At 43.0% G+C, this 18,124-nt stretch overlaps 1 protein-coding gene across 6 annotated transcripts in view; it reads right to left on the bottom strand.

The window, feature by feature from the left end:
- Window positions 1–18,124, bottom strand: part of PTPRE (protein tyrosine phosphatase receptor type E) — a 113,756-nt gene that overhangs the window by 38,971 nt on the left and 56,661 nt on the right. For all 6 annotated transcript variants that reach the window (XM_074831533.1, XM_074831527.1, XM_074831531.1 and 3 more), the window contains one exon: window positions 2,865–2,974. In XM_074831533.1, the coding sequence (XP_074687634.1) occupies window positions 2,865–2,967 (103 nt within the window). In that variant the 5' untranslated portion in view covers window positions 2,968–2,974. The remainder of the gene's footprint in view (window positions 1–2,864; window positions 2,975–18,124) is intronic.

Genomic DNA, 18,124 nt, shown 5'->3' with positions numbered 1-18,124 from the left:
CTCATTTTCTACATGAAAGCAGCACCCCAAGTCTAGTGTGAAAGTCCCTATCTCTGGCTATCGTATAGCAATTCTTCCTATACAGCTTCAAGCTTCCCAGACAGCTTCAGCTGTCTTCAAAGACACCCACTAACTTCTTGAAAGTTTAAACCAGCAAGCAATAGGGCATCAAAAGCTGCACCATTTGCTGCCTTTTAACCTCCCACTCATCTGATAAATTCGTTACTTCTGCATGTTCGTACATCAGTAGCAGAAAGAAATGGTAAAGATGTGCATGAAACCCATGAAACATTCATTGAGTAAACACTAAAGAAATTTAAACATTTGGAAAGGTCTTAAAAGCTTTACTACTGCAACTCCCAGACTCCTTTCACATTTAAACTACATAACAAGTAAAAATACAAGAGGAAGTAAAAGAATCCTGACTAAGAATACTGGATAACTAATTAATATTTGAGTAACAGGGAATTATTTAAATGCTATGGACAACATCATGTATAAATAGTCTGTCACACATATTTGACAGCATAAAGTTTTATCTACTTGAAATACACATTTATTATGCAAATCCAAATAAATAATTACTGGTTTATATTTATTTACTACAGTTGAATACTCTGAGTAAATGGCAGTGCAATATCTCCAGTAAATGGCAGTGCAATAAACCCCAGAATATTCTGATTTTATGCAAGGGAAATTTCATGGTAGCAATTTCATGGTACCCTTGTAAGAAGCAAAACGGCAGTAGTGTTGAAAAACTGAGCCATACAGACTAGGTATCCATGTTTAAAATAAGTATAAACCCAATATTTTAATTCAACAAATGTTTTAAAGAGCAAGTCAGCTAAAATAATGACATGCAATAAATTATAACTATTCCTTTCAGAATCAAAAGCATCTTATCTTTTTGGATCATTCATCAAATTAGCATGCAGAAGGAAAGCTGGATGTTTTTTAGTATTCTTCAGTTCTTTCCATTTTCTTTTAAATGGAGTTTTCTTGATACTTCAATCAAAAATCTTTAATTTTGCATTAAAAAATAGTGTGTTAGTTTAATAGCTATAAAATGTATCAGATAATGCTATTATCTTGGACCTTTCTATACCGTAGTATGTTTTCAGTGTGCACGTACTTGGCTATCAGACAAAACTCTTTGCTTCTCACTGCAAAATAATGAAGGCTTTGATATTTGGGGGAAAAGCTGTATTGTACAGCTAAACTGTCTCTAGATCGTATCACTGAAATTAAGATTTAATTAAAACATGGATGATAAGATTACTCTTATCCATATTATCGTACTTAAATTCAAGATAATGTGGAATTAAGCTTTCAAGATGAACAGCATCTATGGAGAAACTCCCTTTTTACTAATTTTATTAAAATTCTGGGAAGTGATACAACAAACAAGTTACTTCTCTTTCCCAATTCCCATATTCTTATACATTCAGACCAATATTAGTAACTTGTTCTTCTACTGCTCCAAGTGCCAGACAAGAAGTAGGACACTGACAACTACTTGACCCTATTTCAGCAGAGCTGTTTATTACCAATTTTATACTTAGCTAATTTTTTATTTATATTAGCAATTTATTTGTTTTGAAAGCTTCAAGCAACAACACCAAGACAGTCATTACTCATAGCAGAGCCCCTAAGCCTCCAACTCCCCTGCAACAGTGTGTTAGTACCTGGGCAGAGCAGTGCTCGGCTGCACTTCCACTGTTCTCCAGCCTCAGATTTTGGTGGAAGCAAATGCCTAACACCTAAATTACTACAGCTAAGGACCAAAACAATCGAAGTGACCATCAGCCATGGCTAGCGTTTGATTCTTGTTTGGCTCTCCTTCCACATGTGTGTAAAGTTCACAGGCAGATTAAAAACAAACCAACCAACAAAACCACAGAAACACCCTCCTATAAAGACCGGGTGTCAACAACAGTTGTCTGAAAACTTACCAAGATTTCACCAGACTGTTTATATGGAACATCATCAGCTTTATTTCCCTTTGACCAAGCCCACAGAGCAGCTATCCCTTCGGAAACCCCCCTCTGACATGAGCACAGTGTTCATGAGCAGGAACAGCAAACCACTGCCTGACCACTAGCACAGGGATTTCAAAGATAGCCAGCTAGGATTACAAAGGATAAGGACAATGTGCAAGTAAAATATATTATCCCATCACAGAACAGAATAGTAGCATCAGTATCTTAAATAAAAAACCCCAACAAACCCTTATTTGACTTGAACGAGCCCCTCTCCAGGACTGTAATGTCTTAGGACATACTTGTAGGAGGGCTTGAAGCAAGAAGAAGAAATTCCAGAAATAGAAATGAGAATGAATAAAAGATGCTGTGGAGGACCGGTGAGTAGAAGGGTTTTTCTATTTTCCACCTGACCTAATCTTACGCATTATCCATCTCCTCAAGTCTTGCTTTAGACAGCTTGTATCATTGGAAAACACAGAACACATATATAGACTGTAGTTCCTCGTGATGTTTAAATGCGCTCATCCTGTTGTCTAACTGATAATTTCTTTATTTCATATTATCTGTGTCCAGGTCCCATCACGTTGGAGGATCCACAGTGATAGCTCCTGGGCCGTGGAGAGCTTGCAGCCCAGGCAGGAGGAGACATCCTGTGCCTCTCCACCTCTCCCAAAGCTATCCTGTGCATTTCCCATATGTGAGAAAGTAAAGCGTACAGCACCAGTCATATGGAGATCAAGTACAGAGGTCATGGGTAAGATTAGAAGCACATTAGTGTGGTCAAATTCCTGGGAAAATACTCAGGACTCCGTCACCAGGGGGAACTCAGTAAGACCCTTTCCACACCCACTCCCATCCCCACAAATTAAGTGATGTCCTTACTTGTTGTTGGTGGTGGTTTTGGCAATTCAGTTCCATTGGGTGGTAAAGCTTGTGCAAACAGAAAACTAACACAGAGCAGCAGGAGCGAGCAGGAATGTTCCATCCTGGACCTAAAAGAAAATGAAAGCAAAAGATAAATGTTCAGGTCAAATTGCTGTTACAGTTTTTCCTCACATCAGAACAAAGTGAAAAGAAAAAGCAATGTTTACTTTTGATGAGGAAAGTTTTAAAACTTGTTTTATACTCTCCCACTGCCTTATCACTTAATTTTCAATTCTGATGCAGAAGGAAAAGAAAAATACCCATTGTGCACACTAAGAATTCATTGAGAATGTTTTAAATCCAAGAACAGGAAGATAACGCTCAGCCATCATTCAAAGACAACAACTCAAATCGGGCCAGAAAAGCTACTCTACATCAGTAAAACACAGCAGCTGAGGACACCGAGGCAAGGAGTCTGGAAGTCACTCCCATAAATAAGAAGAAAACTCATGAGGACCAGCAACTGGAATCTTGAGAGTGAAAGCAAATCTTGAGAATAAATGCAAAACCCACATATTTTTGGTGGTTCCTGCCATAACTGCAGGAGGACCGTGGGCTGCAGGGAGGGGAAAGCAGCCCAAAACCCCAGCGTGGCCAGACCCTGTCTTGAGGGTCCGAGAGACTTTCCTCCGTAAGACCAATACCATGGTGTAACTCTGACACACCATTTTGGCACCACCGATGCCTGGAGACCAAAACAAAGAGGAAAAGCTTTTATGACCAGGCAGACCAGTAACAACCATGAGGTTTAAAGTACCTGTAACAAGCACTTTTCAGAGCTTCCTTACCCCACATTGATTTGCTACAGACATACACATGTATAGACATACACATGGTGCTTCGCAGATACATCCCTTTGGAGAACACGTCTGCGAGCTATAAAGCATTTCACCAAAGCCTTCCAAACACACAGAATTTCAGAAAATAATTTCCAATGTAGAGAAGGTTAGAGAAAAGGTGTGATGAGAATGTGTTGCTACTTTGAAGACCGTAGAGAAATTCAGGGAAATTAATAAGTGTCTATAAATGAGCTGGTCTAGAAATACTCTAGTCCCTCTAAATCAACATTTATGTGGAAAAAATAAATGTTATCAATTTAGTCTACATTTATCCAGTCCCTAATAAACATATTAATTATAAGAGGCTGCCATCTCAGCCATTAGCCAGTCTTGCTTGATTTAAAAATATTTTCTTTGGCATTACACACAAACATTACTTTCTGTATTTCGTAAATGGCAGAACACATCCAGATGGTGGCTCTACGTCCATTGCTAAAATGATAATCATTGTAATACTGCACAACAAAGCTCCCTGATGTTTAAATATATTTAATATTACAGTTTGCACGGGATATTATATAGTGCTGCCTAACAACAGACAAAAAAAAAATCCATGAACTTGGCAGTTCAGCATAACCATTAGAAAAATCCAGTATTAGAATAACCATTAGAAAATCCTTCCTTTCAATGTAAAATGGGATAATCTACCAGAAATTATCTCTGGATAATCTTGAATGTATAAAAAACTCCTGTAACAACAACTTTCACACCACCTTTTCATCACTCTCACATGCATTACTCAGAAGTGAACCTTATTCCCAGCCTCTCTGCTATACCTAGGACTAAATTCAAACTCAGCACACAGCTGGTATTCTTTAAAAAAGAGAAACAGACCTAAAAATTAACTCTCTTATGCTCTGAAGGGATGTTGGCAGCAGCAAGGCTCAGCTGAGGGCACCTCAAACTGCAGATGCCTTAAGGAGCACACAGACCCTTAAAGGGTGGGCGTCAAATAATCTCATCTGATATTACACTTCATTATTTGTTTTCTTTTTCAAGGCTCTCGATACAGAGCAGCCCTTCTGCCTGCTGAAAGCACTTCAAGCACGCTCCATTTACCACAGTAACCCCTTCCAGAAGGGACTGCAGGATGCTATCCATCGCTCCTAAGATGCCATTTTAAATTCTTCCAAGTGTTCTGAGAATATAGGAGCAAGAAAAAAAAAAACATGAAAGTAAAAAGACAAAATATATTTTCTGAGGAAAAAATAAAAGGTATAAAACTTTTTTTACATAGGAGCACACACTTAACAGCATTTCTTTATTCTTGCTCCTCTTGAAGCTCAGTGGATCTAGCTGTTTTTTTTCTCTAACATAATGAGTGAAAAAAAAAAAGTATTATTAGCATCAAACTTTATTTTTTAAATGTCTTTTTTTTTTTTTTCCCCAGTCCAGCTTCCTACTGACAGATTTACTCATTCAATTCCTTCTGCTACTCTTTATAATTTAAGCAGACTTGATGTCTTACACTAACAGGCTCAGTCAACAGCCAGGTTACCCCTGAACTAGCCATTCTTAGGATCAGACAACTAATTATGCATAATAGCTTATCACAAAACGTATCAGTGTTCCCATCACACGCAGACCTGGTCTGACAACTGCGACCCAGCTTTGTCAGCAGGACATCCACCCTTTTCACTCCAAAACACTCCAGCTTTGAGAAATCTCTTTAGCCAGGTGTAACTGGATAAAATCAAAACCATTTACAGTTTCATATGATAGTCACTATGGTGAGGGACCATATTGCTATCAAGTATGTGAAGTTTTATACCTAGGCTGCTTGGGCTGAGTTAAACAAATATATTTCCTCAGTCTTGTCCATCCATTCTAAGAGTTGAGTAAGAAGTTAGTATTTCGATGTTGTAGGAAAAAAACCCAGGCTGTGTCTAACAAAAAAAAAAAAAAAAAAAAAAATTAAGACAATCACCTGCTCTAGAAACCTGCAAGTCATTGTGAATTTTTCTGTTCAGCAAAACAAACACCCCCAGTGGAATTTGGTGTAATTTTGGAAGCAATCCATATTATAAAAACTTGGTAAGGTGACACTGTATTTAGCATTACATATATAACCTTTCAAAATTTTAAATTTACAATTATAAAGCAATAGTATGCTGGAAGCTCAAAACACACAGCAGCAGTTTACATAAACTGAAGGGAGGGGAAAGGAAGGAAGAGGATTTGGAAATCTGAAATAAAGCCAGAATAACAGTGGAATCAATAGGGAAAGGGCTGGCGTTGCCAGGAATGAGGTGCTGAATGCTGCACTTGACTGATTTTAGAGCTTTACACCCTCGGCAAAGGCTGCTCAGATCCACTGGCCTTTCGGGTAATCGATTCCGGCAGTTACAGCGAGCTGCTTTGCTGAATGATTTTACAGAACAGCGTTGAGTTCACTGGCTCACAGTTAAAATACATCCAGCTCTTTAAGAAAAACACAATAATTGAAGTTGCTGGCAGGTTTCTGAGAGACTGGAAAGCGTAAGGAACATAATTTCTCACAAAATTACTGTTATGAGCGTTTTACAGATACAAACCCCACGCCAGACATCTTGTACCTGTTCTCTTGAACGTACCCAAGTACAACTTGAGTGTACAGTTGATGCCCCACAATTTATCAGAAATAAACACAGCTATAAAGATTATGCCAATTCTGGGATCTCATTTTTGTCCGAAGCACTTTGCATTTCTGACTTGCTAAAGAAAGAAGGACTACAACTTACAGCAAATTTGGGTGCCGCAGCACAGAGACAGATGCAAGAGACTGAGCTTGGCACGACCGAGATTTACGTACAACCAAGTAGTAAGTACTCCTCTTCAGACTGGGGTGGATGGGGAGGTGAGCAAGTTGCAATAACATAAAAACACTGTAAGCTTTACTGTATATTTATGTACTTCACATACAGGATACAGCAACGATACAATTTTTTGAACCAAAAACCCCTATCATCATAGACACAGCAATATTTTCCATCCTCAAGAAGGTACAATGTCATGGTACAGTCTGTTAAAAAAAAAAAAAAAGTAAGAAACAATAACAACTCCTCTCCAGAGAGGACAGGCAGGTAGACGAGCACCGCTGAACAAGAAAGGACAACTGTGTACTACAAAAGAAACCTCTTGTTGATAAAATCAGAAAGGACAAGACCCAGGTAAAAGGCACACACTGTCGTTATTACACGGCTTTACTGTAAGGCAACTGCTGCCCCGCCTGGAAGAAGAAATAGGAACTGCTTTCATAACCGTATGGGAATACAATGCATTTTTATCTACTTATATCCTACTACCTCCAGCCTTTATTTCCTGGATTTGCGTGGGTAAATGGCTCAGGCACTTAAGCTTTAACTCCATGGACTAGTACTTTTTGTAGTGAAGGATTCTTAGCTATTTCTGGTTATCTGAAGCCTTAAAAAGGTGCCAGAGATTCCTGTTACAACCACAGTTTTAAAAGTCTGCATTGTTCCAGAAAAATGCTTCTATGTCCAACAGAGAACTTGATACCACAACAACAACAAAAAAAAAAAAGACTGTAAAATCGCACAGCTAACTCAAATCCTGCCAAGGAGGCAAAGCACTTGAAATCTCAAAGCAATCCAGTAAGGGCCAGCTCAGAAGTCAGGGGAGCGCATGAAACCCCTGTACAGCTCCTCCCAGCATCGGGATCGCTGCCACCGCTCCTCGCACAGCCCAAGGACATGCCATGGGGAATGGCCCAGCTCCCCAAAATGTGAGAAAATGGCATTATTTTCAGGGATTACTGGATTACTACACATGCTTAATTTCTATTTTCGCCACAGAAGTGAATCCTCATCTGACCTGACCGTTTAAGAATAAAACCTGGGTTTTAAGAAAATACGCTAATAAAACCTTTGTCATGCTGCGTGGTGTTGCTACAGCTGTGTGACTTTTGCCTGATGCACAAGCTCCTTCAGAGCAGGTGAAATAGATACCCATTCCCTGCACCCTCCTGGAACAACACAGCGAAACATCCCATCTAATAAAGAGGACGGTGGAAAGGCTGACGGGTTTTGGTTTTTCTCCCCCTCAGGCTTTAGTATCATGCAGCTCGGGTCATGCCCCAGATTTTTAGTGCTAAGAAAGTAATATTCTAAAGGATAAGCACCCATCAGTTCAGAAAATATAATTAAAAGTGAGAGACGTGAAAGCATTCTCACTGTAGGCTGACTAACGCGTTGGCACTTGGGATGTTGGCCACACCAAGAGCAAGCACCTACCCAAAAAGGTTGATAGTTTAAAAAAAACCCCCAAATCTTCGAAAATGGAATCGGGGAAAACCATCCTCTCTCCTTCTTCTCCTTTTGCTCTTCCTGCTTTTCACCCATAAACCCCCAAACACCGTTGGTCCTGCTCTAGAGTCTTAAGCCCCAGTGACTGTTTTCTCCTGCTGGCTGGGGGGCTGCCAGACCTGGAGCAGGCGAGCTGGCACAGTGGCATTGGCCCGGCCGGGATCGCCAGGCACCGGGAGCAGCTCTCATCTCCAGTTGAGACCCCCGGGCACTGGGATCAGCTCTCGCCCCCAGCCAGGCTGACTGCAGCTACTTTCTCTTTCCTGAAGCCTTGACATTCCCACCGCATCTCTGCTGTCCCACCTCAGCTCAGCACCGAGCTACAGTTCATCTGAAATAGCTCTCGCATGACTTCATTTTTAGGTAGGGCTTTATTGCACCATGACATCATAAGGCAGGTCAAAAAGCATTACTGCAGCATTTCAAAGAAAATTATTCATTTGAACTATGTTTTTACAAAAAAAATAGAAAAGGAAATGCTCTTTTCCATTCTAAAGAAACAGGGTGAAAGTGGAAACTTGCATGAAGATGAATTCAAGACGCATGGCTTCAGGATAACTGAATAAATGGCAGAGGGTAGCGCCGAGTCCCAGCAGACCTCCGAGCAAAGGCCAAGCTCTCCTCCGCTGTCCCCACCCTGGGCAGTCAGCATCAAAACCTGGGGAGCAGCAGGACGTCAGGCTTCATTTTAGAAAAAATGAATATATTAGGCATCTTTCCCTTTTCTTTTTCCGAATCCCTGTAATTCTGCCTCAGAGACTTAGGATGTCCTGAAATCCAGAAAACGAAAAAGGACTGGGATATTTGTTGAGCTGTTCACACGTGCATTCAGTGCAGCCCAGCAAACAGCAAGAAACTTGGGCAGGGACCTCTCTGCCTGGGAAACGTTCCTCAAAATTCAGCCGTGCGGACTGCTGCACGGCCAGTCCTCAAAGGCAAGTCAGAAAACACCTCGTGATGGGAAGTTAAATTTCATCATAAAAATCTGTTTTTCATGGGACTGTCTACAACACACTCACTGTTGGGGTTTTTGTACATGTAAATACAAGCTTTGTTTCTGACCTCTTCAGGAATAGCAAGAGAATTTAAGGGATATATATCTAATATTTAAAATCATGTATAACTTAATATAAACGCTCACAAAATTCTATCTGACAATAACAATTCCTCATGTATTCTATACGAACACTTGCCATAAAGATCATTTAAAGGAGATGGAAATAATTAGATTGAAAAAATACAAATTAGAATAATCACTTACACGTAAGAGATTGAGTGAGGCAAAGTACCAATTAACTGAATAAAATGAATTCCCATTTAGAATAATCAAGCTTGATAGACTGTCTTACTTGCTTAGTCACTTCGTCTCTAATTCAGTTAGACAAATTATTGCATTTGCTTTCACTTTCACGTAAGAGGTCAGTGTATGCAGCACAGAGTATGTGCGTGACAAAAAGTTACAGCAGTGCCGAGAAACGACGCTTTCCGATCTGCTGGGAGCCAGTTTCTCAGGTACACACACCAGCAATCTGCAGGGCACACGCATTCATGGACTATACACAGTTAACAAGGATTTATAGAGAAAATGTTATCTGTTCAAAAAAAGTTATGTTTAAAGATACGTACCTTAATACAGACAAAAATTACCACTTCTGCAATAGTAATTTTTAAATTCTACTGACCTGATAGAGCTGGTCCCGTCTGTCTTTCTCAGTGTCACAAGCAAGTCTCAAAACCCAGTCTACCATGGCTCACACTAGTTCAAATCCATTTCAATTAGCACTGCCGGGATCTCCAGTGAATATAAATCACTGGTTGTCACCAGCAGATTAAGCACTGCATTAGCAAGTCTGCTCTGAAAAGGATTAAATGACAGTGTTGACAGTGGGGCTGACATGCCACCGTTACACGGTGACATTTGCCACACTAAAAATGGTGAGGAGTTTTTCAGTAGGATTCTACAAATGCACAGAGGAGCAGGAGGCAGCAGCGCTGAGTATGAGGGCAATCTGTTTGCTTTGATTTGCTTGGGTTCTTTGGTACTACTGCTCACCAGGATTAGATTCAAAGCAGTTACAAAGATGCTGTGGGCTAAATTGCATTAAAAGGAGGTTTGCTTTAGGTGTGTTTAAAACCAGGAACACAATGAACTTTAACTGCAGCCTTGATTTTGGAAAAGTATACATTTCCTGCTCGTGTATTTTGTCTGCGCTTATTTGCAGCCCCATAGTTCTGGAAATGAAGGGGGAAAAAAAAAAAAAAAAGATTTCTCTTCCATGCTGTGCTGAGTAGCTCTCAGTGAAGCAATACAAAGGCTATGAAGATTTTGGGACATCATATCTAAAACTACACAGGTCAGACTTGGAACAGTCAGCTTTCATATCATCAAAATCCAAAATTAAGAAAAGAGTGCACAGAAAAGAGAAGGAACTACAACTTCAGAGATAGAGATTAAAGTTATTTTCAAATTGAAAACTCTATTTCCATGCGGCAATAAAAACGGTCAGGATGATTAATAAATTCTCTCTCTCACAGATGTACATTTACTCTCAAACACTTTTTAAAAAACTCCTTTGCCACTTTTTCAGTTGTCTAACCAGCTTTTGTAGGAAACAACAGTCTCTGCAGGTGCAGTTCTGAAGTAATGATAATCCACCTCCACCGGTGAGCACGGAGACCAATATTGATTTAAACTGAGCTAGGGTAAGCCAGCCCACACTAACCAGAATAAATGAAATATAATTAATCAGGATGAAGCCAGAAAGCAAATTATAGTTTATAAAATAACCCCCCACCTGATGATGTAATGACTGACACTATTTGTAGATGCAGTATTGTTTTCAGATGTGATGAGTACCATTATGGATGGATGTCTTTCAAGCCCAGATTGCTACAACTAGGAGCTATAGCTCCAAAGTCAAAACATCGAGGACACTATTTCACAACTTTCTTACCCAATGTACAGAAAAATGTTTAAATATTCTGAAAATTTAACCAAAATATATTTTTATGCGATTCATACCCCTTATGTCCTGAACTGAGGCTTTAATCATTAAGGAGGAAGTTAAAATAACTCCTGTCTAAAGCTAAGTGTAAAGTCCTATGATTTCAGTGTAATTAATTAAATGAGTCATGTTTTTATTTAGGTTTTTACACAACTGCAAGAGGATTAATTCTAAATACAACCAATAGAGCTGTAAAGTGCTCAATAATACAGCAGAGCAAAGAGGGCCTTCTTTGCAAAAGGTCCTTGACAAGTCACCAAGGCCATGTCCTCACCACAGGCTGGACTGACTACACCTACCCCGTTCTTGACCTGGTAGTCTGGAGTGTGCATCCAAACCTCCAGTTCTTCAGCATCCCTCAGCTCTGTATTCTAGTCCTTCACATTTTATTTTTTAAATTTATTTTCCCCATGTAGAGTCAGCCCACTGCTCCTTCTCCCCCCACCTGGAGAGACAGATTACAAACCATTCCCATCTGAGCTTCCTATGCTTGAAGACGGGCATCTCCCTTTAATATTCTCTTCTGTAAACTCATTCACCACAGTGAATCTTTCAGCCTCCCCAAAAAGATCACTTCTAAACCCCAGTAATTCTCATTACTGTCTGCTGAACTCTCTCAGCCCAAGATCCTTCCCAAAGTCCTGATGCGCTGGGTAAGGCCTCATCAGCCCAAAATGCAGAGGTATGACCAGTTCACTCTCTCATAGGTTCATATATTTTACGCATCGTGAGATGGGAAGGATCAGGCAGGTCCTTCCCTAAGCAACTGCTCTGCATCTGCATGCCGCCCTCTCCGCAGTGCTTCCCTAATTAGTCAAGATTGTTTTGAATGCCATTAATACAATACTTGTCAAGCAAGCCAAGTCATTAATAGACACAATACATAACAACATCCAGGCTGCCGTGAAGGCCACACACCTGCACTCTTCAGGGTAGAGTTTTTCCAATTAATAGCTGCTCTGAAAGCATCGGTTTCATCACATCCACCTTCTCCTAACATGCTTCTGAGAAAGCATCGTCTCTTTGAGACAGGGTCAAAACCCCACTACAACATCTACAGGTTCTGCTGAAATCCGTAAGGCATGTTACACTGTCACGGGAAAAAGCCTGATGTGACAGGACATGTCAGTCCCTACACATCTTTCCAACAGTTTCCAGGGGGTTACTGATATTTAATTGTTTTGGTATTTTTCCTGGAAATGGAGTTAAGCTGACCTGTCTGCGAAACCTCCAGCTCTTCACAGAATCACAGAATCATCCAGGTTGGAAAAGACCTTGAAGATCCTCCAGTCCAACCATGAACCTCACACTGACCATTCTCAACTCCACCAGATCCCTCAGCGCTGGGTCAACCCGACTCTTCAACCCCTCCAGGGATGGGGACTCCCCCCCTGCCCTGGGCAGCCCATTCCAACGCCCAACAACCCCTTCTGCAAAGAAATACTTCCTAAGAGCCAGTCTGACCCTGCCCTGGCGCAGCTTGAGGCCATTCCCTCTTGGCCTGCCGCTGGTTCCTTGGGTCAAGAGACTCATCCCCCCTCTCTGCACCCTCCTTTCAGGGAGCTGTAGAGGGCGATGAGGTCTCCCCTCAGCCTCCTCTTCTCCAGACTAAGCCCCCCCAGTTCCCTCAGCCGCTCCCCATCAGACCTGTGCTCCAGACCCTGCACCAGCTCCGTTGCCCTTCTCTGGACATGCTCGAGTCATTCAATGGCCTTTTTGGAGTGAGGGGCCCAAAACTGAACCCACTCATCAAGGTGCGGCCTCACCAGTGCCGAGTCCAGGGGTAAGATCCCTTCCCTGTCCCTGCTGGCCACGCTAGTGCTGATACAAGCCAGGAGTCCTCGTCCCCATCCCACAACAGACTCACGTAACGCCCTCTGCCTGCTCACACAACATGTCCTGGCCTCTGCAGCCTCCCAAACACAAACCCAGAGATGGCTCCGGCCTGTTTTCAGATGAGAGCTGCACACAAACCACTCAGTTTAAAAACACCTACCTTCACCTGAACGCGAACCTGTCCTTTGCTCATGGCAGCCCCAGTTCCCATCCCTGCACCCGCGCCCCGGGGGGTTTGGTTGCCTGTTCCCCGCTTGTCCCCAGGCAGGGAGGGCAGCAGCCCGAGGCACGGAGGATCCTTGTTGGGGAGGGGAGCTAAGCCACCTCTATTCCATGCATTCTTTCACCTACCTTCAGTATTCACACACACAGCCCCCGAAGGATCATTTCTTTCAGTGACACTTAAGCCCAGACACTCTCAGTCATCTGGGGAAGGTACAGCTGTAAAGGAGCTGAATGACAACAACTCTGCAAAACCAGAAGTCTTTTCAGAAACCAGAAAATTCACGAGAAGTTGATTCTTCTTCTTTTTGGTCCCAGGAGAGACTCTCCCTCATGTCTTAACTGCAATGCCCAGTCCTGCCCCCAAAAAGCAAACTGCAGCTCTGGGGAGAGAGCTCCTTGCTGCAGGAACAACCTTGACCTGAAACGCCAGGTCTGAGCCCAAATTCCACGGCAGCTTCAGCCAGAGTGGCAGAGGCAGAAACTGGAAACCAGAACAGCAAAATCCTGGAGTTTGAGGCCACCATCACTCCACCTGTACGTGTCCCTGTGTCACCACCCTGATAACCTCATCTTACCCGCTGTCCGTGCTCACCTCACACGCCAGTCACTGGCAGGTGACTCCAGAGGCAGGAGTGATTCTCAACTAACTGATTCCACACAAAGCCCAAAAGCTGCTGTAAAAGTATTTATTGAGCTAAAGAAAAAGCTGAATTAGTTGTCTTCAGTATTTAAATTGCAATATTTCTGCAGGCTCATCAGATAATGCCCTAACCTGAATCTCCATTGTATGACATTTTTACAGGAAGAACAAACTATTTTCACTTTATTGCCATTTTCTTACTTCTACCATGCAGTTGCACTTGGACTTATTCCCTTTTTTTTATAACCACTTTCACCATTTCCTTCTTGCTAACATGCCCAATTGCAGCAGCAGTTTCTGCAATGCAAGGCTGCGTGCGTGAAAATTAAGAACTACGCCTTGCTCTTAGTCATTAGCCAAATGACTTAATGGAAAGCAAGTGATACCTGCTCTAAGTACTGCTGAAGGCAGAATTTTTGAAATAGTTAACAGAACGTTTCATATCGCCAGTCACGCAATTTTATATATAGAAAAGCTTATAATCACCGAGGAGCCAGCCCTCCCTTGCCCCCCACTCCCCTGCGCAGGAGAGCATTATATCAGTGTTTTGATGAACATTTGAATAATGCCAGCTTTTGGAGTGCACAAAGAGGAGCCAATTCAAAGGCAGTGTGGGAGAAAAGGCCTCATCTTATTTTTGACAGAGGAGGTTTAGAAATTGCCTGGGCTATCAGTGCTAACCCCAACTTGCCCTGACAGTCTCTGTTCTACCCCAAATCGCTAGGAATTCTAGATCAGAGGCTAAATCCTAAAAGACACTTTAAAGTTTAGAGACAGATACTCGGCACAGAAGAAATTATATCCAGATAATGAGTTATAACTGAAATGAAAAGCCCTGAGCAATTCTGCCAGGAGGCTAAGCTGTAACTCCCGGTTAATGAGAGGGGCAGTGGTGGCATGGGCAGCGCGGGCAGGATGCCGGTGCTGAGTCAGCAGGAAGCCCACGTTCCGGCCGCTGCCACCGTCATCGTGTCCCGGAGCAGCGCACAGAAAGGAAGCGGTTGTGACTCCTGGGTTGGCGGTGGCCCAGCTCGCAGGGCGGCTGTGGCTCCTGACCACCGGTGCCACTGCCGCACACCCACGCCCCAGCCCACCCCACCGCGGCCACGCTCCCCAGGGGGTGCTCGCACCAGCCCCGGTGTTACACGTTGCCCAGTGTTCATGTGGAGGACTGAGCCATGAAAGACGAAGTTGAGATTAAAGCACAGAAAATTATTATGGTGGAAATAAAAGAAAAAACATTGGATGATTTCAAAAGTACATGTTGTCCACCATTAGGTCCATGCCACAGCCATTGTTACATTCCTATTTCATATCCAAATGTGTCTCGCTGCATAAATATTCATTGTCTGTCCTTCTTGGTCTCATTTTAGATAAATAAAGATCTCCACGGCAAGGCTCTATTTTGAATTATTTACTATTTTATCTGCAAGCTCACCAAAGGAGCGAGTTCATTAACACAGAAACATGGAGAAAGAAAGGAGGCTTATCAGAGCAGTTATTTTCAGGGCAGTAATCAAACAGTGCAACACTGGCCAACAAAAAAGTTCCAAGACTTCCTTATAAAATCTTACAAGAACGTTGAAGGAAAAACACCTCGACTGATTTTAAAACCTCATTAATATCTTCTAAACAATTCCTACCCATATCCCAACTCAATTTTGTTTTACTGAATACGTATGGAGAATCTTTCAAGCAAACACAAAAAATTGCATTTACATTTTTGCATGTTTCCAGCATCCCCCTCTCCCAACAGGGCTGTGCTGGCGACTGAAGTCACAAATTAGGGTCACCTTTCCCTGTGCATTGTCAGCAAATCAATCTGTGATGCCTTTCAACCGGGGCTCATACATAAATTAGGCAGTCTGCGATTGATTCGCAGGAGAAACCCTCGAGCAGTGGAGTGAAACACCAATAAAATCTTACAATTAACTTGAGAAGTTGCCTTTCGTTCCATCCCAGTGGTCCTTTTATTCTTCAGTTGCAGAAGACATATCATCATACAGATGCTCCCTTGTAACAGATATATATGAATATTTAAAATTGCTTCTTGAAAAGGAAAGCTAATTGTATACGATGAAAAACACATACAGAAAAATTATATACACCGTAACGGCCAGATTAAATGCTTGTGTTTCAGCAGCAAAGTATTTCATTTTGGAGGAGAGAAGGGGAGGAAGGAAAAAACAAAAGCACACGTGTGTGTGCCCTGTCTACATATTCAGAAAAAGCACAAAAGGAGAACATGACATCTGGATGTTTGAGAATTCGTTTGTAACACATCAAGAAGGTGTAATACAGAAAGGAAGGTAGCAGTGTTACGGCTTAAAGCTGTTCAGCTCAGCAGGGCGTGGAAACCTTACGGGTATATCCAAAGCCTAGCGTGGGTTTGCACTGCAGAAATTCAACCCCAAAATTTCTGCACTGCAGACATTCAAACCCAAAGTCCCTGCAGCAAAAGCAACGCTCAAGCTCCCAAGTAAAAAGGTGGATTCTGTGGTGCGTCCAGACATGGGGAACTCCGTCACTGCTTTCAGTGCCATCATTAGTCATGGCCATTACACACGAACAGTGTTCCAGCTCACTCCTGATCCTTCTTCTGTTTCTCTAACCCCACCATGCCCTCAGCTCCCTCCACACCAGGTCCTCGGAGCTCGGTGGCCAAGAGCCCCACGTCCCACTGTGAACCCCACAGCCCCTCCGGGTGCTTCCTACCAGCACCAGAGCTGGTCAGGTAAACCAGTGTTATCTGTGAAGAAAAGGTAAGCAGTCAAGCCTTGGGCATATTATTCAGGATCAACTCCATCGCTTGGTAAAATTGAAAGATAGAAGTATTTTTTTCAAAGCTGAAGATTGAAATGGACACGATCAACATTAAAGTTAATAGCAAAGGTTCTTCTTGGCTAGTGGGGGAGGTCAGCTCGCTGGTGAGACTGGTCATGAGCTCCAGCCCCACCACAAAGCTGGCACATCTCAAGAGCACTCAGAACTGCTCCTTCCCCCCATTTACTACTGGAGAGAGCCCCAGAGCTGCTCAGACCAGCTGCCTCGGGTAACCTGTTCATCCTCCTCTCCTCCTCCCTGCCCAGTGTCCTCCACAGGATCCCCCGACTCTGCAGTTAATGTGTCCAAGGTGTACTTTGAGTAGAATAAGTTCTTGGTTTTAAGCCTTCAGCTGCTTCCCATGTACAGTAATATAATTTTTTAGCAAGGGTATAACTGGAGAAATAGTAATGGCACCAATAAATTTCAAGGCTTATAATTCCTCTCATCAGCTCTGCACCACATCTGCACATGGCTGACACCCTCCTCCAGCAGTTCACCGGGGCACGGAGCTGCCAAGACTGAAAGGAAGAAATTTTTTATGCTGAGGGTGGGGAGACACTGGCACAGGTTGTCCAGAGAGGTGGTAGATGCTCCCTCTCTGGAAGGGTTCAAGGTCAGGTTGGACGGGCCTCTGAGCAACCTGGTCTTGCTGAAGATGTCCCTGCTCAGGGAGGTTGGACTAGATGACCTTTAAAGGTCCTTCCAACCCAACCCATTCTGTGATTCTATGCTTCTATGAAACCTCCTCCTCCCAGCACACACAGGCACAGCTTGGAGGCAATGCCAGAGTGGTTGTATCAGCCTCTGACTGCTGCTCTAAAACACAAAGGGTTTGATAGCACAAGGCTTTACACATTCTCATACCTTTTGTCTTCCTACGCCCCACTTGTTCCTACTTACGCCAACACAACCATACATCATACTGCCATCTGATCAGGTTAAAACGAGGGGGAGAAGGAAGGAAAGCTTATTTTCTTCTTAAATCTGAACCAGTTTAATGATCAAACTCACAAGCATAGCCCCACCAACAGCTGAGCCAGTGAAACTGAGGTGCCCACATACTGCAATGCAGGCACAGGCGAGGGACTGCAGAGCAGCAGCAGTAAACACTGGGCAGAGCATCTCAGACTGGGAACAGTACCTGAGCCAGCCTAGTCAGGAGCAGCTTAGCCACGCCTGCAGATCACACACGCACTGCAGGTGGGGTTCCACAGCCCTCTTTGCTTACAAAGATTGTTTCTTCACAGCCTCCTCGGCAGAGCTTCTGGACTTTGCTCTGGACTTTGCTGATGTCCTACAGACAGACGGGTACCTGCTCTTCAAGCTGAAATAAGGCCTTACCAGACCCTATTCCCTGAGGCCCCCACCCCCAGCTCAACCCTTTCTTTAAGCGCTGAGTACTTTCTAAACCCAAGCTCAACCTTCCTCTGTTACACCCTATATCCGTACCTGTGACCTGGCCAGTGTGGAGCAGCAAGGAGGCACCATCCACACGCTGAGCTGCCAGCCAGGCAAGAGGGACTGCCACTGAGCCACGGGCATT

The sequence above is a fragment of the Strix aluco genome, chromosome 7 (genome assembly GCF_031877795.1).
Source record: "Strix aluco isolate bStrAlu1 chromosome 7, bStrAlu1.hap1, whole genome shotgun sequence".
NCBI classification, from domain to species: domain Eukaryota; kingdom Metazoa; phylum Chordata; class Aves; order Strigiformes; family Strigidae; genus Strix; species Strix aluco.
The sequence above is the reverse complement of the archived record's forward strand: the minus strand, read 5'-3'. Positions and strand labels throughout refer to the sequence as shown.